This window comes from Ambystoma mexicanum, chromosome 10 (assembly GCF_040938575.1).
Source record: "Ambystoma mexicanum isolate Mex_15411 chromosome 10, UKY_AmexF1_1, whole genome shotgun sequence".
Taxonomy (NCBI): domain Eukaryota; kingdom Metazoa; phylum Chordata; class Amphibia; order Caudata; family Ambystomatidae; genus Ambystoma; species Ambystoma mexicanum.
In genome coordinates this window covers 1,533,118,585-1,533,143,146 of record NC_090932.1, presented here as the reverse complement: position 1 = coordinate 1,533,143,146, position 24,562 = coordinate 1,533,118,585, and the positions used below count along the sequence as shown (strand labels likewise).

General features: G+C 48.1%; 1 protein-coding gene across 1 annotated transcript in view; it reads left to right on the top strand.

The window, feature by feature from the left end:
* Positions 1 to 24,562, top strand: part of GCN1 (GCN1 activator of EIF2AK4) — a 1,783,851-nt gene that overhangs the window by 1,454,013 nt on the left and 305,276 nt on the right. Inside the window, exon 42 of the mRNA XM_069619734.1 lies at positions 3,729 to 3,871. Coding sequence (XP_069475835.1) covers positions 3,729 to 3,871 — 143 coding nt within the window. The remainder of the gene's footprint in view (positions 1 to 3,728; positions 3,872 to 24,562) is intronic.

Here is a 24,562-nt window from a genome sequence, read left to right as displayed (position 1 = left end):
ATCGGCACACAGGGTCAGTGAAATACAGGCACTGGTGGCTTCAGAGCCCTACACTACTTTTCATAAGGATATGGTTGTGCTTAGAACGCACCCTGCATTCTTACCAAAGGTAGTCTCCTCTTTCCACCTGAATGAGGAGATGGTGCTACCCATTTTCTTTGCGGACCCGAAGGACGGTGCTCTGAATGTTCTGCACTGTCTAGACGTTGGGTGCGCTCTAAAATTCGATCTGGACAGGACTAACTGCTTTCGCAAGTAAGAAGCTCTTTTTGTCACCTTCAGTGGGTCAAGGCCAGCCTATCAGGCCTCCAAGCATCCATAGCAAGATGGATGGATGGATGCGGCCATCAGGGACGCATATGAAGGGCAGCAACTGCTTCCAGCAAATATGCATGCCCACGCTATCAGAGCCAAAGCTACAGCTGTGGTTTTTCAGAGACATGTTCCGTGGCAGGTCATCAGCACGGCAGCTACCTGGGCTACGCCTTTGGCCTTCTACAAACACTACTGTTTGGATGCCAGCTCCAGATCGGACTCAGCATTTGGACAAGCAGTGCTGAGGAACTTGCTTGCTTAGGAGGGTCACCTCTCCACCCTGGGGCTACATTCACTTGTAATCGCCCATGCAGTGTGGAGGAAAGGAGATGGGACGTAGGAGTGATTATAAGTTACTCACCCTAGTGACTTAACAAACTCCTAGTCCATAGTCCCCTTTCCTCCATACGTCCCACCGTCCTTCCCTAATAAAACTGGTGTCATTAGGCAATGTTAATATTGTCGACACGTCAATGGGGACTGAGGAGTGGCGCCGGAAGGCAGAGACAGGGGAGCGCATGTTCCAGAGGGCCGCGTCCTTGCGCGCCTATAAATATAATGGGAGGAAGATTTTTTATGGTGAAAAAGGTTCTGTCTCTGTTAGGCAGAATCCTGTGCAGTGCCCTTAGGGACCACTACACACAATTAAGACTACAGGTGGCAATGCAAGTTTTACCTTTGGTACAAGCCTGTACTACTATGACAGAGTGGTAGCAGTGGCGGAGTAGCCAGGCTTATCTCAAGAGTATATGAGCAGTAGCAGAGATTACACAAAGGGACCACAATTACTGCGACTCAAGCAAACACTGACTCAAGATTTCAGGTAGAAAAATAGAAGTACATTTATTTTTAAACCATTCGTTATAAACGCAACACTTCTATTAAACTTAAACACAAACCACACGTCAAATATACTACAACTAACCAATTCACTTTGTACAGTTTGTCTCAAGGTAAGTACCCTGTGTTTGAATGAACCGGTGTTAGGAACAAAACACATTACCGTGAATACGATTGCGATCACTTTTTGACAGTTCGGTCTACTAAATAAATGCGGATCTGTGACATGAAATGCTACCGGGGCAAAAACACACTTAGCACCTGAGATACCCAGAGGGAGTTGGAGGCAAAAATCACAGGCAATACTTTGGTTAGGCAAACAGAATCGAGAAACACTCGGAGACAATAGTTCAAAAGTCAAAGGGCCGGAGCCAGGGTCAAGTGACACCGGGGGCCTGTTGTCAAAGATCACACAGTCAGATAGTTCACGATTCAACGTAGCCAAGAGTACTTCGATATTGTCCATGTTCGGAAGCAAAAGTTATAAAAAGGAGGGAAGACAAGGGAAGCCTTGGAAAAGAAGAAAAGGGGTTCACCCAATTTCTTCAAGCAGAACACAGTACCTTATTCCAATTGTGCAGCTGGTGCCCTGGCAGTTGTTCCTGTTGGTTTCCCGCAGACCCACGATTCCTGAAGCTTTGTTGTGAAGGAGGACATCTGAAGGGGGTCTGCACCACACAGGGATGAATAAAATAAACAAATAAAAGGTGCGCTCCTTAGAAACAGGAGAAGCTCTTCAAATGGCTATCCGGACCACTACAGCTCTGTGCAGCGATTCCGACCAAGGAAGAGGATCCTTGGCTGTGGAAGATGAGCTGGTTATCCCCACCAGGCTCAAGGGAAGAAGACTCTGGACTGGATCTCCTCTTAGTCGTTGAAGGGTAGATAGCTCAGGACTGGAGCAGGGCTTCACCGGGACGGGGTAGTTGCAGCAGCCGTCATTCTCTCTGCTTCTCTTCGGTTCCTTGTAGTTCCAGTGGCGCCTCTCTGACTTCTAGCCCAAGAGACCTGCCTTTTATACGCAAAACCCCCATTCACACAGCCTGGCTGTCAATCACCCAGCAGGTGGGTTGTCCAGCCCGGACAACCACCTCAGCCAATCATGGCAAAGTGTGACTTGGGTTTCCAGGGATACCCTGTGCAGTGGGGGACTACACCCCTCCCTCACATTCAGCCCACCTAGACACCCAGGCGCCTGGTGGAGGGCTTCTGAGCAGAAGCCCGCCAAAAGACGGTGAACAAAGAAGGGGAACCTAGTTTGCCACGCAAAGTAAAACACAAGAAGGTGAAGGTGGTGAATAAACCCAACTGGAGCCAAAAGAAAGACGATTTGGTCCAGCGGGTTTATGTTTGAGGCTAATATAATAGCCAAGACCAATACCATGTTTATCTAATATAATCGCGGTAGGAAAGTTAGAGTAGATACCACTGCCACCAGCCAAGTCTAAAAGTTAAAAGAGCGAAACAATGCTCTAGGAGATGCAGATAAAAAGGGATACAAATTAACCCTTTCCAGTACTCCATGGAAGATGGGGTGTACTGGATCTGTGGTAGATTGACTAAGTAAAGTTAATGGCAACTTTACCCTTTTCTGAGGGACCGTAGTCAGCCTCAGAAATGGAGTCGGGGGAAGTCTCAAAGACAACCCTGTGCCACGGCACTGATGGTGCTGTGTGCCACACAAAAGAAGGGGGCTACTGAAGTGGTGTACTTCAGAGTCCACAATCACAAAAACAGAGAAATACACATGGTAAAACACAGGTAAGAGTGGGGGAAAAGCTCACACTCTTACCAAGGGGAAGAAAATAAACTCCAGACGTCAAGCAAAGCTGCTGGGGGACTCACTAGGTGAGGGAAATGAGCCATAAATGAGAATTCTCCCTAACAGTCTCCCGTCCCTAGCGAGGGACGCCCATGCAGTATGGAGGGAAGGGGACTATGGACTGGAGTACGTTAGTCAGTACGGGGAGTAACTTATCATTTCCACCAGCCGAGGAGCTTGGGCGATGTGTTCTCCTTCCTGTTAGGTCTGTTTCTGTAAGAGTTCCCGCCGTTCCTTCTCCTGCGAACTGTCATCAGCGCACTCTGTGTCAATGCAAGATGATACTCATCGCCTGGCTTGGCTGAGGCAAATTTGATATACAGATCTTCTCAGCCTGTCTGCTTTGCCTCCAGTCAAGTTGCTTGTGCTTCCGGATCTGCGGATCAGAGTGGGAGGCGTGATCCTTCTTCACGACCCAGGATTGCTGAACCTGAAGGCATGGCTGCTGCAGCCTTAGAATTTGGAGGTTATGAGTTACCAGTGGACTGCAGGGAGGTGAAACAGTTTTTTCTTTTACATACGATTGCCAGCATGACTACTGGGAATATCCATGAGCCTGCAAATCCATGCCAGACCCATGCTGGAGATCAATAGTTACAGGTAAGTAATTTAAACGTTTTCATACCTCCAAAAGTCAGGACAGGAGTCAAATCATCGCAACAAAGTGGGGGTTCATTGTCAATGAATGGAAAGCTTGTAAAAGAAAATATTTCCTAATACTTGTGCTGGATTTTATTTTGTTTGTTTTCAGGCATTAGCAGATGAGAATGAGTTTGTACGCGACACTGCCCTACGTGCTGGGCAGAGAATTATTTCCATGTATGCCGAAACTGCAATTGCCTTGCTCCTGCCACAGCTAGAGCAAGGCCTCTTTGATGACCTCTGGAGGATAAGGTAGGGATTGTTCTCACTGATAACCATCAACATTAACATGTATAAGTTATCTTTTTTATCAGCTTTGCATGGCAGACAGTTCATCTAGCTTGGCTACATTGATTGTTCTGTCCAACTAGATTATGACAAGACTTTACATGTGATTGTTTTATGAATGGGCTTCTTTCAAGTTAATTGCACTTTTCACTGTTAGTTGCTGCACTGAATTATCATTACACCATTGTGAATGTTTGTAATAGAAATGCTTTCCCGGGTTTGGTTTACAGTAACTGTCCTTGGTTTGTTCATCCTCCATTGTTGCAGTGTTGTCCTTCATTTGGTTTCATTTTGACCGATTGTTTATGAAACTGTTGGTTGGATGCATGGACTGTTTGAGCTACTTTGGTTTTAATGCCTACTGTAATGTCTATTGTTGTTGTTGTGAATATTACTTTGTACTGTGCCTCCAAGCACTACTCTTGGACTTGTGATTGTTTTAAAAGAATTTTAAGGTGAATAAGACGCCTTCAATCCGTATGTTTTCGGGACACATGTCCCTCTTTTTAAGACTCCAGTGTGGGGAGTCCTCTTTGACGTCCATGTTTTGTTATGCCACCTGTAAAGAAAGATTTAGCTTTTGGCAAATTCCCCTCAATAGTCTGTATACACCCCCAATCTTTCTGCTTTGTTTTTTAACCTGTTTTGACTTTCTGAAGAGAAGTAAAGCCCCCAGATTTGCTTCCCCTGCCTTTTGCTCATTTATTATGGAGAAACTGACCAGTCATTCAGACTCTGTCCTAAGAAACTGTTTCCCTTTCATCTTTTACATTTGTATAACCTTTTAACATTGCACACACAATAAATCTTATAGTGCAGGGCAATGGGGATACTTTTGGATCACTCAAACCTTTTTAAACTAACCATTTACACTTCAGTTACACAAAGTTTGAGTGCAGTACCCTGACTACAGGTATAGGCAACCCAACATTTGGTATTTGCTTTTACTACACAGTTTTGGTAGCGTGTTGAACAGCCGGGCTTATCTCAAGAGGGGAAATGTGAGCAGTAGTGGAGTTATACAAAGATTCACAGTGACAGGTATTCAAATAAACTTACACTCTAGGTTTCTTGCATAAACAATAATTTATCAGTCAGTTATAAAGCCTTCTTCAGAAGGGAGCAGTATAATAGTAACTCACAAATACACTTCATTATATTACACTCTTAGTTCTGAAATACTCTTAAAAGCTGGTAAAAGGCAAAGGTTATTGGAACACAAGCGAACACACATTTTCTTAAGCAGGGCAAACACTTTTAGATCCTCTTAGAAAAGTCATACAATTAAATAGGCTAAGCCAACGTCTCAGTGCAAGACGATATGTCCAGACTTGTGTACACAGGTGGAGTTGGAGCTTTGATTTTGCTGGATCTGTCCGCCGCATTTGATACGGTGGACCATCCTATCCTCCTCTCACGTCTAGCACAAATCGGGATTTCTGGCTCAGTCCTGGCTTGGTTTACCTCTTTTCTTGCAGACCGCACTCAGACCCTTGCTATGCCCCCTTTCCTCTCTGCCCCTTGTGTCCTCACCTGTGGTGTCCCCCAGGGATCCTCTTTCCCCTATCTTATTCAATATTTATATATGGGCACTTGTCTGCCTTATCCGCTCGTATGGATTTAATTGTTATTCTTACGCGGATGATATTCAAATCCTGATCCGTTTGGATCAGGATCATACCGAGGTCTCAGCTTGTCTTCATGACTGTCTAACATCAGTCGGTGTCTGGATGGAGCAAAATTGGCTTAAGCTCAATGGCGATAAAACTGAGATGATGTTGGTGGGCTGTCCTCCCAGCCCGTCACTATGGACCCCTGCTTTTTGGCCTACTTCACTGGGCCCCCTGCCCTGTCCAGTGGACAAAGTAAAGAACTTGGGGGTCATTCTTTCCACCTCCCTGTCCATGACAAATCAGGTCTCAACGGTCTGCCAATCCGCCCACCACCAGATTAGGGTACTTAAGAGGGTCCTCCCTATGATCCCAGAAGCTATGCGCCCTCCTGTGGTGGCTGCATTAGTCCTCTCACGGTTGGACTATTGCAACTCCCTATACCTCGCCCAGCCGGTGGGCCTTCTCCAACGCATGCAGAACCTGGCAGCTAGACTGGCCACAGGTTCTCCCTATGGAGCACATATCTCGCCAGTGCTTCGCCAACTCCACTGGCTTCCAGTGGCCCAGCGAGTTAAGTTCAAGTCACTGTGTATTGTCCACCGAGCAATCCAGGGCCTAGGTGCTGAGTTTCTTCAAACCAAATTTGTCCGATATATCCCGGAACGCAATCTTCGTTCCCTGAACACCAACCTCTTGGTGGTTCCTAGGTATAACCGGGAAAGACTCGGTGGCAGAGCCTTTTCCATTGCTGCGGCCAGGCTGTGGAACACCCTCCCACTGCCACTCAAGTCTACCACTAACCATTTGTCTTTCAGGAAAGCCCTGAAAACTACTTTATTTTAGCTCTGACTATTACTGTTCTTCCTGTTTGGTAGCTTCCTCACCAGCGCCATGATGCGCTTGGGCGACCGTGCGCTCTACAAGTCCAAGTAACATAACAATAGGCAAGAGTCTTGTATAGGATGAAGCACTTCTGGTAAGTAAATGGAAAAGTCTTTGCACAAGTTCTTAGGAATCTTTGATAAAACAGAAGAATCCAATGTAGGGCCACAAGCTGACTTGTGAGTTGTGGAAGTTTCAAGCACTTCTACAGCAAGAGGTAAGTTCTCTTAGACTTGTTTTACAGTACCTTAGAAATGAAGAAAAGATGCAGCTGATGACTTCTGCAGTGCTGCAGATGAACAGATCTCACTGTTCCTAGGACACCGTGGTGGGGACAAGAGGGAGGACGTCAGGGGACTCCTGCAATGCACTGGGACGGCCAAAACTAGCAACCGGCAAACTTCACTTTCAGTGGCTGTTTCGTGTTTCAGCTCCACGCTTCTACTGCATATGGCAACACTGCGGTTCCCGGCTGTTGAGTTGGACTTTCTTGCTTCTGGGGTCCCGCACTCAGTTGAGGGGGCTCAGGCTTGGTCAGTCCTGCTTCTTGGGAGTCCAGAGGATCTTCTAGGCCAGCTTAAAAGTAACACTCGCAATCTGGTGTTCCTCTCCCTGGCTATACGGTTTCCAGCAGCAACTCTGTGTAAATTCAATCAGCTCCAAGATGGATGTCCAGGTGGCTTACTTTGGAGTTGATTGGTTCCACCAACTGAAAGGGAGAAGTAGTCCTTGCAGGGGCTTCTCTGTTGATGCAAACTTGGCGTTTCAGCATTGCAGCAGGGCTTCACCGGGCAAACCAACAGTCCAGAAGTTGTAGCAGGTGCCCTCTTCAAGTTCTTCTTCGGTTCCTTCGTCCAGTGTTCAACTCTGCCTTCCAAGCCAAAAGACTTGCCTTTTATTCAGTTCTCTCCCATTCATTACAGCCTAGCTGTCACTCACCCAGCAAGGTGGCAGTCCTTGCCGGACAGTCATCCAGCCAATCGCCACAGAGTTCATTTGGGTCTCTAAGGAGAATAAGCATAGGAAGTTTCGGGCATCTCCCTCACTTCTTGCTACCCCAGACACTCTGGAGCCAAAGGCGGGCTTCACTCCTGAATCCCGCCAAAGGCGAAATGAACAAAGAGACCAAACCTGGTTTGGCTTGCAGAGAAAATCTCTAGAAAGACCTTGCCACAAAGAAATAGCAAAAAAAGACCACCGGGGGCCATTTTGTCAAAGATGGCTTCTGCACTATTTTGAAAAAGATGGCTCCTGCAGTTTCTTTACCGGCACTGCGAACTCAGCATGCGGTAAATGCAAACCATGGTAGTTCAAACAAAACCATTGCCACCAGCCATTCAATGAGAAAAGGGTAATATATAAAATGTTACCTGAGAAACTAGACAAAGGGGATACTAAGTAACCCCTCCAGCACTCTATTGTAAGATAGTGTGTGCTAGGTCTAGAAAGTTACAATGGTAAGTAAAGTCAATTTCACTTTAACAGTAGTTTATCCAAGAGAAAGATATTTAAACCTTGGGGCAATCTGAAAGGCTTCCCTGTGCCACTGCACTGAAGGTGCTGTGTGACACAATGTAAAAGATTATGCCTATGGAGTTTGTCAGACCCCATAACCAAAAGAAAGAGTTAAAATTCACATCAAAATACATGCGAGAGTGGGGGGAAAAGGGTCACACGCTCCCCAGTTTAAAAAAAAATCAACTCCTCAAAATCCAGCAATGTTGCTAGGGGTCTCTAAGGTGGAGGGAATTGGCACATTTCTGAGAATTCTCCCTCACAGCTTCTCCTTTGAATGCCAGGTCTGCATGCTCTCTCTCTCCCAGCCTCTCTAACTGTGGCCACCATCTCCAGGCCACCTGGCCAGGTTTCCATATTCTACTGAGTGGGATGACGGCTCCTCTTCTTTTTGCCTCTACCTCTCAACGTCTCCTCTCCTCCACCTGGCTGCTTCTAATCTGGCCTCTGATCTCTTCTGCAACCTCTGCAACACTCTCTCTATTCTACCCACTAGGCTGACATACTCTGCCGGACACACCTTGGGATGTTCTCCTTAAGCATTCCCCTCTCCAACTCTCTCACCACTCCTCTCTTGGACTGACCACTTTCTGCTTTAATACTAAACATGGCTAGTGCTCTTACCAGCACCACAAGAATTTTCACTTGTTATTTGATCATACTGTAGACTGCCCGCCTTCGTACCCTCTCAGGTCAGGAAAGTACTTCTAAAGTCATGCTCTACCCTTGAAAAGCTGCTGCTTCTGCGGGCTAGTCCGCCTTTGTGTGTGGCACAGGAACAGGACTGTCTAATTCCAGTCCACATCCTTGGTTCCAGAAAGCCTCATTGGACAACTACTGGCTGTTTGAATAGTGTAGAACCATACCATTGGTGGTCTTGGACTTCCTTCCAACTTAGATCTTTGTTATAGGAGGACCTCTGCCACTATTCTTCAGAACTATGTTGGAGCCAAGAACCTGTAGAAGCGCAGCCCACTGAAGATCTGTAGACTACACCTTAAGTGCCCAGCTTCCCTTCCTGTGTCGTTCTCTTCTGCCTGATCTGCTAAGATCCTGAGCAATGCTTCAGCTCATGGGCTAATGAGAACTTTTAGGGAGATTTATCATGTATATGCTTCACCCGCTCGCCTAGTGAGACCCCTAGCACTTGTTGCTGGACTTCTGGACATTTCTTTCTATCCTGAATGAGTGGACCCTTTTTCCATTCATTCTTTTTTCATCTGACTTTTGAGAACTTTGTTCTGTGTTTTACCTTTACTGTGGAGTCTACTTTACTCCATATCTATTTAAAGGCATTTGTGTTTTACTTTTGCAGTGCACAGCTCATTATAGGCAGTGGTGCTGGGAACCCTTGGAGTTCTCCTTTTGAGATTCTTTCTTTATCCTTACAAGCTACAGTTCTTAATGATAGAGGGGTACTTGGTATCTTTCCTAGATCTTTATACTATGAGAAATTAGCATACACCACCCTATGTGGAGTGCTAAGGGGTACCTAGTATCCCCCTTCTCTCTGCTCCTGTTACTTTTTAGTCACATAGACAACCCTATAGTTATGGCTGGTGGCAGTGGACGTGTTCCACCAACTATTGTGATTTGCAGACTGTATTCAGTCTTGGTTGTCACCTATGTTCTAACATGGTGGCTCCTTTCTTTTTTTTGCCACTTCCATTGTAGTTGTTCTTTGTTGGCCCTTCTACCATTCTGGGAGGGGAAGGTCTCTGTGTGTTTTGCCTTTGGTGGGAGCCTGTGGGTGTCGCCACCTGGGCTCCAGTGTGTCTGGGCAGGCAGGAAGTGGGGGAGGAGTTATTCACTCCCCTTTGTCTTCCTGAATGGAACCAGTGCCCACTGGGGAGGCTGGCTATCCTGATTAGACAGCTATCCGCCACTATCTGTAAACTGCTGAGAGGGATTGTAGAGGAGTGTGTGGTGAAACTGAATAAATGGCGAGGCTCCTGAGGTGAAAGTTAAGTCGACCACTGGAAACTGAAGTAACCGAAGAAGACCAGAGGCCCGCAGACCCTTTGCATCACCATGAAGTGACCACCTCTGTCCTTACCCTGTTTTCCACACGACTGAGGAGCTCCAAAGAAGACTCCTCCTTCTCTTTGGCTGTTGGGACCAACCAGCCCTGAGACTAACTGCAATTTGAGCCGGCTCCTGAGCTGCTGTGCCTTTCCAGAGCTGCAGACCGCAAATACCAGGAGACCTCTGACCCATTTGCAGTGCATCATCTTTGAGAGGTCGAATCCATTGAAGTCTTTTCTGATCTCCAGATGAACCTCCAGAGACACGATCCAAGTCAACTCACCACAGTGCAGGACTCCGGAATCGAAGATCAACTGGGCGAAAACCGTACTTTTTTGGTGCTTAGAAAAAGGCGCCAAACCCGCAGACTGACCAAGGAGACCGAAGAAATCCATGCCACAGGTCCTCTTTCGAGACTGCTGCTGAGACATCCCATTTTAGAGTCCTTCCTTTCCTCACCAGACCGAGGAATCAGGAGACCGGGTCCGTCACTGCGGCACAGAGTAGAATCCAGCTGCAAGCATTTTCTTCTAACCAAAAATACTTTGGTGTTAGGCAAGATTGTATGCAGTACCCATTGGGAGACTACACCAACCTTGACCTCCTGGCAATAGGAACCTAATCTTTGGTAGAAGTCTATACTACATAGGTTGGTAGTGTGGCTGAGCAGCCAGGCATACCTGAAGAGGGGTCAGTGTGAGATGTAGGGTTATAACATAGAGCTCCACAATAAGTATTCAAATAAACTCTTACACTCAAGGTTTCTTGATTAAACCATTATTCATTTATTTAACAGTCAGGTGAATAAGCCTTCTTCAGAAGGGCCAATATATAAGTAACACACAAATACACTCCAAAATACACACTCTTGGTTTCTCTAAATCAGCAAGTACCCATTTGGGATGGCACACACACTTCCTTCACCCTCGGGTGACTTAATTTACTAGTACACTGTGGACATTAATATCACTGGTACATTTAGAGCAGTACTGAGATTGGCATCACAGAAAAGGGTTTGGGAATAAAGCAAAGGTTAAACAAATATTCTGAAGCAGGTAAGTACTTTTGAAACGCCCCACCCCCAGTGCAAAGTAAATTAACCCTTTCCTGGAGGAAAGGTAAAGCACAAAGTCAGAGGTAAGCAGTCTCTTTCAGGGAGCCAGGACAGCCAATGTTAAGTTAGCAAAACTCTAGGTGATCTGAAGCACTTCTTGCAGGCAAGTAAAAGTCTTGCACAATGTTTTTCAAGTCTTTGTAGAAAAAGTAGAATCAATATAGGGCTAAATGCTGGGAGGCTTGCGAGGGGCAAAGCTGCAAGCAACTCTGCAGAGGCAACCAAGACAAGTCTCAACTGAAAACAAGTAAGGCTACACAATAAGAGGTTAAGGGGTAAGTCCCCTTAGTTTTATAGTACCTTTGGTTAGAAGAAATGGTTCCAGCTGACCTCTGTTCCTGTGTAGCTCTGCAGATCCTGTTCCTGGACGTCAGTCATGGGGACAGGAGGGAGGACGTCTGGGGACTCCTGCACTACAATGGGAAGGTCAGCAGCAGCAAAGGGCAAACTTCAATTCGGCGGCACTAAGCTGTTTCAGTTCCTCGCGTCTCTGCAAATAGCATCACTGCGGTTCTCGGCTACCACTATGTACTTTCCTCGCATCTGGGGTCCAGCACTCTGTTGAGGTGGCTCAGGCTTGGTCAGTCTGGCTTCATGGTAGTCCGGAGGATCTTCCTGGAGTTCGGGTCCGACTTAAAAGCGATGCACTCAATCTGGTGTTCCTCTCCCTGGCACTTCAGTTCCAACAGCAGCAGTGGAAGTACAGCCAGCTCTGAGAGGATGTCCAGACGATATCCCTTTAAGGTTGATTGGTCCCACCAACCCAAGGGGAGAAGTCGTCCTTGCCGGGCTCATCTAGTTGAGGTGAATTTGGAGCTTCAGCACAGCAGCAGGGCTTCACCGGGCAAACCAACGGTCCAGGAGTTGCACCAGGCGTCTCTTCCAGGTTCTTCTTCGGATTCCTTAGTCCAGTGGTCGACTCTGCCATCCAAGCCAAAAAGCCTCTCCTTTTATGCAGCTTTCTCACATTCATTCCAGCCTAGCTGTCAATCATACAGCAGGGTGGCTGGCCTCCAAGGACAGCCAACTGGCCAATCACCTTTCAGTGCATTCCTGTAACCAAGGGGATTCAGCACAGGGAGTTTCGGGCACCTGCCTCATTTCCCGCCCCTCCTAGACATACTGTAGCCAGAGGCAGGATTCACCCATTTATCCTGCCCAAGACAAAACGAACAAAGGGACCAAACCTGGTTTGGGCGCGCAGAGTAAATCTCAAGAAGGACCTTTCCAGCAAGAAATGGCAAAAAAGACGACCAGGGCCATTTTGACAAAATGGGTGCCTTACTGCAGCTGCGAACGCAGCCCGCAGTAAAAACACACAATGATAGTAAAAAGTAAACCACTGCCACCAGCCATTAATTGCAGAAAGGGTAACATACAAATGTTACTTGAGAAACTAGACAAAAAGGGGATACTAAGTAACCCCTCCAGCACCCTATTGAAAGATAGTGTGTGCTGGGTCTAAAAAGTTAAAATGCAAGTAAAGTCAATTTCACTTCACTGCACTTGGAAACAGTAGTTATCCAAGAGAAGGTATTTAAACCTTTGGGAAATATAGAAGATTTCCCTGTGCCACTGCAATGAAGGTGCTGTGTGCCACAATGTAAAAAGATGATGCCTATGGAGTTTGTCAGACTCCATAACCAAAAGAAACCGAGTTCAAATCATAGAAAAATACATGAGAGTGTGAAAAAGGTCTCGGTCTTTCTAGGTTAGAAATTAAAAGTCCTAAAGTCCCTCAAAAGTTCTGGGGTCTCTAGGGTAGAAGGGAATTAGCACATTTCTGAGAATCCTCCCTAACATGTGGGGTGAAAAGGTATGACTTAATCTTGAACCAAGAGGTCTCTCCAGTGTGACTGGAGTGCACGAAGAGGTGTCCAGGGTGTCCACTCTGCCTCTGACCCAAGCTGCCAGCTGTATCCCCTTAGTGAGTCCTTTTGCAGGGTCTCCATCGTTGTGTTAATTCTACAAGTATCTTTTCCTACAGGCAGTATCCCGAGGAACCGTTGCTGTTCTGCTGCTTCTTAAGACTTTGAATCCACTCTGCACTGACTTTTTCATATGGTTGCTGATTGTACTTTAAATTGGTTAGTTTGCAAAGAAAGTGTCTCCAGAACGTTAAGCTCTGCTACTGCATTACTAATCCAGCAATAGGTCTGGCATGGATTCACATGCTCATGAATATTCCCATGCTCATGAATATTCCCCGTCAGGCTGGCAATCCTCGGTAAAGAAAAACTCAGTTTCACTTCTGAACTATCTTTCTCCTAACAACCAATCACTGGTCTCTGGGTCATACTGCCCCCAGCCAATGACTGCCCTCAACCTAAGCCCCTCCTCTGGCAGCCATCTTCATATTTTTACCGCACATTCAAGTGTTGGGAGTCCTCGTGCTATAGCTCTCGAGCTTATAACTGCGTTTAGTGATATATATATATATATATATATATATATATATATATATATTTTTTTTTTTTTTTTTTTTTTTTTTTTTTTAAAAAGTTCTACTCCATTTTTCCGGTCAAACGAGCCTCGAGCTCCATTGGTCCATCTTCCGATTAATGGGGACCCATTTTCGGATTCTTCAGCGCCCTTCAAGGATGATTTTCGTCAAGTTTCTTCTTGGAGGATTCCAGAAGCTTCTTCAAGGCCTACCTCGTGTGGAGATGGCAGAGGAGAAGGAAGACTGTTCAGGATTTGTCCAGGATGCGGACTACGCAACATCTACTTGGACGTTGGGCATTCCGTGTGCCTCTACTGCCTGCATTCAGACTAAACGCATGTGGAGGATGACTGCGTTTTGCAAGGAGATGGTCCCCCGCACCGTGAAGGACCGGCGCAGGCACCTCAGAGTGGCTCCAGGCCAAGGACCCTGCTGCGGGTGAGTCCCGGCAGCGTGCCTCCCCCAGCCACAAGAAGAAATCTGAGTGGTTTTCCAAGACCTTTGAGGGCGCCCCGGCAACGGGGGCCCAACGTAAGGCCAAGCACTGCAAGTCCGCGGGCACTGGGAGTGTTGTGGTGACGGGCAGCCAGGGCGAGCACAGAGTCTCTGGCACCTTCGACCACGAGCCACTACTCCGGTTCAGCGAAGAAGAGGAAGTCGGACCACCCGGGTAAGCATCTGGAGAAGCCCCGGACGAGCCAGTCGGAGAAGGTCAAGGCGGAGCTGGCCGCTGACCTCCGCCCCCACCCCTCCAAAGTGAAGGCCCCTAGCTCAACGAAGGTCGTGCAGGCCCAGATTCACCCGGCAAAGCCTTCCATTAATGGCCTGGTGGCAACCCTAGCGAGGGCCGCGCATGCGGGTTCGCAAGGTACGGTCCCCAAGGCGAGACTTTCCCTGCCTGCCAGGAGGGAATCGTCATTTCAGCCCATAGAGAAGACACCGGAGAAGGCAATGCCCATCATCTCCCTGAAACAGTCTCCCCTGGTCGAAAAGAAGGGGGGTGCACAGTAGTCCTGCAGGGCACAGACATCTCCTCTGAGGAGAAGCTTTCTACTCTCCAGACCATTTTGGAGAAGAAATTTGTCGAGGCCAAAGCCTACGTGAAGGGCCCCGACGAGGGAGACGTTAAGAGTGGCGACGAGACCGATGAGGAGGAGCAGTGCGTTGAGGACTTGAAGAACCCTACTACCTCTGGCGCTTCCACTTCCGCCACCTCAGCAACCACCTCAACCCCCAGCGGACATCTTGAGGGGCATCCTCCCGGCACTTCCCACCTTGTGCTCGAAGATTCGGACGAAGATGCCTCTTCCGCCGACAGAAGACTGTGGCACCAGAGGATCCCGCGGCACCGGGGCCATCAGGCACGCCCTCTTGCCTTGTCACCCTTCGCCCCTCTCCCCTCCACCGAGGAAGGATACAGACCCGGACACGGCGGGCACGGATGACGATGGTGGGTTAGGGGACATCCCGTCTACACCGCCCAGAACCTCACCGCCTGATACGCCTCGGACCGCTTTCAACTGACTCCAGAGGAAAAGAATAGTGTTTCCTGTACCAACGCCGCGAAGCGAAGAGGAAGACCGTGCTATCAATCCCTTTGTTGGATGACATCTGGGACAAGGGACTGTCCCTTATGAAGAACCCGTCCTCTGCCCTGGCGAAGAGGGACCGGTACGAAAAGAAGTACAGGGTGCTGGACTCTGCACCCAAGTGCTTGAGGTCTCGGCCTTCCCCGGATTTGGTGGTCTCAGCGAGGAAGAAATCTTCTGGCTCTTCCGCATCAACACCCACCGAACCCCAACCCCTCCAACCCTCTCCTTGGACAGCGAGGGGGAAGAAGCTAGACGCCATGGGACGACGGGTTGACGACTATCAAGGCAGCCAACACCCTCGCCATCGTAGCACGCTACGACAGGGAGCTCTGGTTTAAGATCGGTCCCCTCCTGGACTTCCTGCCCGAAGAGGGCGGAAGTGTTGGAGATCCAGCAGGAGGGCGAGATGGCATCGTACCATGCCATTACAGTGGCCATTGCCGACACAGGATTCCGCTAAATGAGCAACAGCGTTTGCCTTTGTCGGCGAGGATGGTTGAAGGCCACCAACGTTCGCCAGGAGTTGAAGTCGAGGGTATTGGACATGCCGTTCGACAGGGATAATTTGTTCAGGAAGACTGTGGACGAGTCCCTTCAGATCATCAAGACAGATACCGAGACGGCTCGTTCTTTCGGACTTCTGGAGGCAAATCCCAAGGTTCCTTCAAGGGCTTCGGCGGAAGCTCATCGTCCTGCAGTCAACCGTCCCGCTCATCGGCCCAGGAGGCCTACAGGGGCCGCAGCAAGTCTGGAGGAGGTTGCCGTTGTCGCCAAGGTCCCCAAGGCGGCACCTCCGCGGCGAAGCAAGAATAAACCGACCGTGACGCCGGGCCCCCACCCACGCACCCCGGTGGGAGGCCGGCTGGCGAACTTCGTCAGCGTGTGGAAGTCAATCTCCACTGACCGTTGGGTGCTGGACGCATTGGCCCACGGACACACCCTGGAATTCCAACAAAAGTGTCCTTGCATACCACCCGTGGCCAGGCAGGAAAACCACATCCCTCCGCTTCTGCTGGAGGTACGGGCAATGCTGAAGAAGAGCGCGATAGAGCTTGTTCCAATGAGGCTCCGGGGCTCGGGAGTTTACTCTCGGTACTTCCTCGTTAAGAAGACTGGCGGTTGGAGGTCCATCCTAGACCTCCGCCGTCTGAACAAGTACATCAAATCCCAGAAGTTTCGGATGGTCACCTTCAGCACGTGCTAGGACAGCTGGAAAAAGGGGATTTTCTGTCGTGGCTGGACTTGGAGGATGCCTATTTTCACATCCCTATTCTCAAGGGACACCGCATGTTTCTGCGTTTTGTGGTTCACGGACAGCATTACCAGTTCAAGGCCCTCCCCTTCAGATTGAAGTCGGTGCCAAGGGCTTTCACCAAGTGCCTGGCTCCGGTGGCGACCCAGCTGTGTCTACGAGGGATCCAAGTATACCCCTACCTGGACGACTGGCTCATCCGAGCGTAATTGAGGGCGATCGCTCTCGAACACACAGCAAAGACCGTCCAGCTGCTCACGGAGCTGGGGTTCTCGGTGAACTATGCAAAGTCCTGCTTGGTGCCATCGCAAGACACGCTGTTTCTTGGCTCACGGCTCAACGCAGTGTCGTGCCTGGCGTCTCCGTCGGAGAAGAGGGTATCGCCCATCCTGGGCAAGGTACAACGGCTGTTGACCTTAAAGATTGCAAGGGTGAGGTCCATTAAGTCCCTCCTGGGCATGATGCTGTCATGCATATACCTCATTCGGGTGTGCAGGCTGCGGATGCAGCAAGAGTTCCTCGATCCCCGTTGGATTCAGGTATCTGGAAGCTTCGAAGACGAGATCTCTCTCAACGAGAATTTCCGTCCAACAATATACTGGTGGGGAGTCTTCACGCATCTGTCGGCGGGCGCAGACTTCCAGACCCCACCTCATCAGGAGACGGTTACCTCCTTGGAAGGATGGGGCGCGCACACCGGAAGTCTCCACGCAAGAGGCCTGTGGCTACTGGAGGAGAAGTCGTTGCATATCAACGTACTGGAGCTACGGGCAGTGTTTTGGGCCCTAAAGTCTTTCCTTCTGTCCCTCAAGGGCAAGGTGGTACGGGTCTTCACAGACCACGCCACCACGATGTTCTACATCCGGAAGCAGGGGGACACCAGAACCCCAGCGCACTCAGGAGAGGGGCCAGACCTATGGCATGGGCCGTTGCCCAGGGGATGTTTCTCGTCCCGTTTCATCTGGCAGGAGTGAAGAACACCATCGCCTATTCCCTCAGTAGGGAGCTGCGCTCTTGTCACGAGTGGGAGCTTTGGCAGGAACAAGTGGATCTTCTGTTCCAACGATGGGGCAATCCCCACATCGCTCTGTTTGCGACGGTGACGAACACCAAGTGCCGGAGGTTCGCCAGCAGGTTTCCCCAGCCGGAGAGCATGGGGGACGCATTTTCATTTCCCTGGGACAGCCTGTTTCTGTATGCGTTCCCTCCATTGCCGTTGCGTCTGCAACTAGTCTATCAACTCAGACGATCCCGGTGCAGGATGATCCTTGTCGCACCGACGTGGCCGAGACAGCTATGGTACCCCGACCTTCTGGACTTGTCAGCGTCCCCTCCAGTCAAGCTTCCGGTGGTCGCAGATCTTTTCACCAGAGAAGGAGGTGCGATCCTGCATCATGACCCAGGGTCGCTGAACTTGCCGGCCTGGCTCCTATAGCGCTAGAGTTGGGAGGATAAGATATCCCAGCGGACTGCAAGGAGGTGCTTGCCAAGGCCAGGGCTTCATCTACACTGAAATGCTACGAACATAAGTGGAAGAGGTTCGCAGTCTGGTGCTGTGCACAGAAGATCGACCATCTGGGGATTACGGCTCCACAGGTGCTGCCGTATTTGCTGTTGCTGGCCAAAGCAGGGCTGGCGCATGCTTCCATCAAGGGTCATCTGGCGGCTATCTCACGCTACATCAGAACTCTGGGACGGTCGTCGTTGTGGTCACACCACCTGGTCAAGGAGTTCATCAAAGGACTTTTCCATTCATTCCCACTGGTGAAGGCTACAGTTCCGGCGCGGGAGCTCAATGTGGTGCTGACTAGGCTCATGAGTCCACCGTTTGAGCCCATGCATTCGGCACCACTGAAATTCTTATTGTGGAAAACGGCGTTTCTTGTGGCCATCACCTCGATGCGACGAGTGGGAGAAATTCTAGCCCTCTCTTGTAAACCACCTTACTTAACATTCCACGAGACGAGGGTAGTGCTACAGACGCACCCCTCTTTCATGCCCAAGGTGCCGTCGGACTTTCACCTCAACGAGCCCTTGGTGTTACCTGTATTCTTCCCGACTCCTTCGTTGCTAGCTGAGAGGACTTTGCACTCGCTGGATGTGGCTAGAGCGCTGAAGTTCTACGTGGACCGCACGAAGAGTTTTCGGAAGACGTCACAACTGTTTGTGAACTTTGGCAAGGGAAGGCCCTCTCCAAGGCTTCAATTTCCAGTTGGCTCTCCGGCTGCATCACCCATTGTCACCGGTTGGCAAACCGACTGTTGCCTGGCCGTCCGAAAGCCCATTCCACCAGAGCGATCACTGCAACTATGGCATTCCTGTCTGGTGTGCCCCTGCTGTACGTCTGCAGGGCTGCTGCGTGGAGGTCGACGCACACCTTCACGAGATTCTACTGCATGGACCGGGATTCCAGGGAGGAGTCAAGAGTCGGCCAAGCAGTGCTGCACAACCTGTTTGTTTGAAGGTGAGCCTTGTGGGGGGGGGTGTAAGAGATGCTTAATGTTGAGCCTTGCCACCTCCTGTGGTTGTGCATGTGTGTATTGCTATGTATTCTTTATTCATGAGCATGTGAATCCATGCCGGACCCCATGTTAGAGAAGGAACAAGTTACTTACCTGTAACTGTTGTTCTCCAGCATGGTCTAGCATGGATTCACATGCGAACCCTCCCGCCTACCCCTCTGCGGCTCTTTTCTTGGTCCTACTGCCACTTTATGTGCTACCAAATCTGAAGATGGCTGCCAGAGGAGGGGCTTAGTTAGAGGGCAGTCATTGGCTGAGGACAATATGAACCAGAGACCAGTGATTGGTTATTAGGAGAAAGACAGTTCAGAAGTGAAACTGATTTTTTCTTTACCAAGGATTCCCAGCTGTTGGTAAGATTTCCACAGAGCTGGTAAATCTTCCTTTCCTGGTTCAACTCCAGAACTTTTTGCTTTTCTAGTGGGATATTTTTCATTAATACCTCGGTGAGTGGGAACATTTTTCCACACTCACCTAATCTTTAACTCTTTTTATAGGTGTCATTTTTAAGACTCTCCATAGTGTCTTTTTTTAAAGTTATCATGTCTAACAACTTATTGGCAATAAGTGCCTGTTGTTGCTGGGTTGCCCTAGGGGCTCCCCATTTAACTTTCTTGTGCTAACCTTGAGTGAACTACAGTTCCCAAGGGTAGAAATGATCTTTGGATCCCTTTTACATTTTATTCTGTGAAACCAGCACACCCCACCTTATGTGGAGTGCTGGGGAGATACAATGTATCCTCTTTCACCTTAAAACTTTAACAATTCTGTTACAGTGACAAGCTTACCTTTAATGGCTGGTGGCAGTGATACCTTTTACTAATTTGGTGCACCTTTACCGTGGGCTGTAATCACAGCTGCAGTAAAGGCACCTAAGGGTGCTCATTTTACCAAAATGGCCCCTGTATTCTTTTTCTGGCATTTTAGTGTTTTTTGTTGTTTCTTGTTCCTTCCCCTGACATCCAGGGCGGGAAATTCCTTTGTTTGAGTTTTGTCTTTGGCGGGAGTCCCCTGGACACTCCACCCAGGCTCCAGTCAGTCTGTAAGCACAGGAAGTGGGGGAGGAGTCCAAAACTTCCCCCTCCTTTGTCTTGGGCCTTCCTTCAACTGGGCCAAATCCCAGTGGGGGGTTGGCTGTCCTGATTGGACAGCCAGACGCCCCTTTCTTGTAAAATGCGGGGAGAGAATGCAGAGGTGGTGTTGCAGTTTCTGATAAATACTGGAAACCTGGAAGCTGAAGTCATGTCGACCACTGGAACAGAAAACCGAAGAGGATGACGAAGGAAAAGCAGCGGGAATGATTTCCAGCGACCGGAGAGCCTGCTGTGTAACCGGAGCCTGCTGCAGCCCTTCCTTCCGATCGACCTGGGGTCTCCGAAAACGACGACCCGAACCCAGAGCCTGGTGAGACCCACTAGACTCAAGACGACCTGCATTTTGAGCCATCCCACGGGTTGCTGCGACCTTGCGTTCTTGCAATACCCCAATACCCTGGGACCTCCAGCCACTGTGCGGTGCACGGTCTTCCGAATCTCGCTGAAACTTCGTGGGCATCCTGGTGTATCTCCAGAGACGGGAATCGAGTCCAAAAAGTCCCCTCAGAAGAGTGCTGGACCTTTTAAATGACGAGAATTCAACCGCGATTTTCTGTCTTCTGTGCTCCTTGAAAAGGCGCCAAACCCGCAGAACCGCATTCAGCCGCGGGAGAAATCTTGCTTAGAGCCTTCTTCATGGATCCCTGCTGCAAAGTCCCTTCTGAGGTCTTGTGTTCAGTCTCCAGGACAAGGAATCCACTGATATTTGGCGCCAGTCCCTGAAGTTCTCCTGCTGCAATCTCCTCTTCATTGCTGAGGTACTGTGTTGGCTTGGGTATATACTTACCTTCATCCTTTTGGGATTTCTGTGTAGTCCTGGGGTGTTTCCTGTGATTGGGCGGTCCCTCATCCAGTGCACCCAGTCCCACTGCTAGAATCCTGCTGGGGTGTCTTCTGTGGAGCCCCTGGACCCTCTTCTAACTCTAGTAGTAAAATACTCACTCGTTTGCCAGTCTTGCCAGTTTTCCTAAGGAAACTGACTTTTGCTACTGAAGAACTTATTCTAACACTGCATGTTGGTCACTAGTCCTAGTGACCCCCCTTCTGTTACTGATAACGCTCATGCTCTAAGGGAAAGACTTTGAAGGGATTGGGACTTCTGCCTAGAAAAGAAATCAAGTGTTTTACTTAGTTGTAAAGAGTTGTGTGGGTAACTGTAATTCTCAGAGTGAACCGTTACAAAAGTTCTTACTGATCTTGAATGTGTGATGCACTATTCTTAAAAGTATGGTTAACATCTTTTCTTCCTTAGCCACTGTTTTACCAGTCTAAAAGAAAGTAGATGTAAAGGTGTTTTACTCTCCTGTGATTAGGTTGTGCCTCTTTACAAAAGTAATGTGTTGGTTTCACCAGACTATTCCTGTAGGGTAATTGTATAAGTGTCCTCCAACTGTTGGTATCACCAGGTTAGTCCTGCTTGGATAACTTTATGAGTGTCCCCCAACTGGGTCTTGCTTCCCCTGACTTGATGCTAGCCTGTCCTTAATAAGTCTACATTAGGTTGTTGCCTACCTAGAATAATTATTCAGTAAAGTGTGACATTGGGTTTTACTTTCCCCTTCATTGTGAAGTTAAAGTAAGTGGGTTTTACTTATTGTGTTAGCTGTGTGCCATCCAAAACAAGTTACCAGAGTTATTGCTTACCTCAATCTTGGTTTCCCTGATTTACAAAGCATCTGTAATTGTATATTACATCTTTAGGTTTTACTCACCTGGTATAACTGTGTGTTGTGACAAAAGTAGTTATAGGTTTTTACTGCACCTAGAATAAGTGTTACACTATTCCCCCAAAAGTATATTGTCCAGTTGACTGTTTGTGATTTGTTCCAAGAGTCACTGTACAACTGGAAGGGCCTACTGTCCTTGTATTATGAAAAGTAATCTAAAAGTAACCATTGGTCTTTTACTCCCAAAGAATAGGCTTGACCTATACTAAATGTGTATAACAAGGTTTTTGACTTCCCCAGAACTACTGTTAGGTGTTCCAAATAAGGTCTATACTTGGGCCTGAGTACTTTCAAGTATAGTGTTGTGTTTTATATTGTATTTTCATATGATGTGTTAGTACTTACTTAACCCCTAGATTTATCTGGGCCTACCTGTATTTAAATAAATCCTTTATTTTTATAATAGTGTTTCAGTGTTTCTTTGGATCATTTGTATTACAATTTCACTTGTACTGTATCTACTGCCCTCTCTCCCTCCTAAAATAAGCCTGGCTGCTCTGTCTACACTACCCCGAACTCGGTGGTACGGCCTTATACGAAGAGTAGAGTTTTGTACTGCCTCAGTTGAATGGTTTTGAAGAAGCCCTTAGTTTGACTTCAGAAAACTGTCCTAACACCAGTCTGGTGGGGTATATTCATGAGCATGTGAATCCACGCCAGACCCATGCTAGAGAACAACAGTTACAGGTAAGTAACTTGTTCCTTTTCCTTCCTAAATGGCCTTATTTTATGTGGTTTTGCTAACCAAATATAATTACTGTATAGCTTTCTTAATGGGAGTGCGCGGTAGTACTGATAATATGGTAGATCTGTCAGTGACACACTCTGTAACGATTGTACCGCGAGCAACTACCACTGAAGCAGTGGCCTTTGAAAAGTGTATTTAAGTTTTCCTAAGTGTGTTGGTTAATTGAACTAAGTATTTGACTACCTTCCTTGTGTAAATATAATGGTACATATTAATATAACATCTGTGCAAGTGTTTCTTTGCACTAGTGCATTTAATGGGTTCAGTGTACCTACCTACAGCTCACATCTTCCTCCTGTGCGTTAGGTATGTTTTTTCTAAAGTCCAACTGGTGTGGGGCTACATAAGATTTATCTCTTGGTATTGGGGACCCAAATCTTAATATAGGCCTGCACTACACAAGTAGTTAGAGTAGCTGAGCAGCCAGGCTCATCTTAGGAGGGAGTTAAATACAATCTGAGGATCCTAGATGCGTGAGGGATCTTGAGTACAGTGGACGTCACACTAGGGATAGTATTACTGGCACACACTGTGTCGACGCCCTTTTTCGTAAAACAAACTGTAATACTCTGCAGCTTCCACTAGATGTCGGCCTATGCACAGCATGTGAATCTAAGCAGATACAAGCATCAGAAATACGATTACGGCGAGTAATGTATCATATATATATATACACGCACACTTCAGTTTTAAATTGAATCAATTTATCCAGGGAACAATAACGCAGGCGAGTAACTTTTTACATGCTTTTACAGTATCAACACCTATATATATCACATTTGCAAAATTGAGATGGGAGGGAACGTTTCAAAGTTAGAACAAGTGCACTCTCCCAGAGGGACATAGGCAGTCTGTTTCCTAGAAATCAAAATGTTCACATTTAAAATCTATGGATGACCCAGCATTGCCAAAGCCAGTAGGATCAAGAAGATGCACCTTTGGCATACTAGGACAGCCAAAGTCAAATGGACAGTTCCAGTTCTGATGAAGATCTTCAGAGGAAAGGTTAGTTCACCAGTCTGTGGTCCTTGAAGGGGAGCCTTCCTGATAGTGCACTCTCCCAGAGGGACATGGGCAGTCTGTTTCCTAGAAATCAAAATGTTCACATTTAAAATCTATGGATGACCCAGCATTGCCAAAGCCAGTAGGATCAAGAAGATGCACCTTTGGCATACTAGGACAGCCAAAGTCAAATGGACAGTTCCAGTTCTGATGAAGATCCTCAGAGGAAAGGTTAGTTAACCAGTCTGTGGTTCTTGAAGGGGAGCCTTCCTGATGGTGCACAGGCTGTAAGGCCTGCACAGAGGCATTGGGGTAACTCACACTTGATGATTACAGCACTTCCCAAGCAAGGAAACACTGAAAATAGCCCAAGGTAATTGTTAGGACTGATTTTCTGTACTCTGGGCTGGGGGAACAGATGTATAGAAGGCCAACCTATATTGTGACTGGGACAACTCTAGGAGCTGTAGCCAAACCAGTTCAAGGTAGTAGTGACGACAGGTTTAGACTAAGTCACAAGAGGTGGTGAGCTTGTAAAGGGTCCACAATGAGTACACACAATGGGAATCACAAATTACAAGACAGAATGTATAACAATAGTTCTCCAGCATGGGGTCTGGCATGGATTCACATGCTCATGAATATTCCCCGTCGTCAGGCTGGGAATCCTCGGTAAAGAAAAAACCAGTATCAGTTTCGTTTCTGATCTGTCTTTCGTAGTAATAACCAATCACTGGTCTCTGCGTCATACTGACCACAGCCAATGACTGCCCTCTACCTAAGCACCGCCTCTGGCAGCCATCTTCAGATTTTTACCGCACGTTCATGTGTTGGGATCCTCGTGCTATTGCTCTCGAGCGTTAGTGCTATTTTTTCGCGCTTTTTCACAAAAACTTCGATTCTTTCGGTCAAAAGAGCCTCAAGCTCCACCGATCCTACATCCGATCAACGGGGACCCGTGTCGGATTCATCTGTGCCCCTCAAGGGTGAAGATTTCGTCGAGCTACACTTCGGAGGACTCCAGAAGCTTCTCAGGCCCGGTCTCGGAGATGGCCCAGGAGAAGGGAAGCTCGACGCCCGGAAAGCTGTTCAGGGCCTGCCCTGGATGCCAGCTGCAGAACGTCTT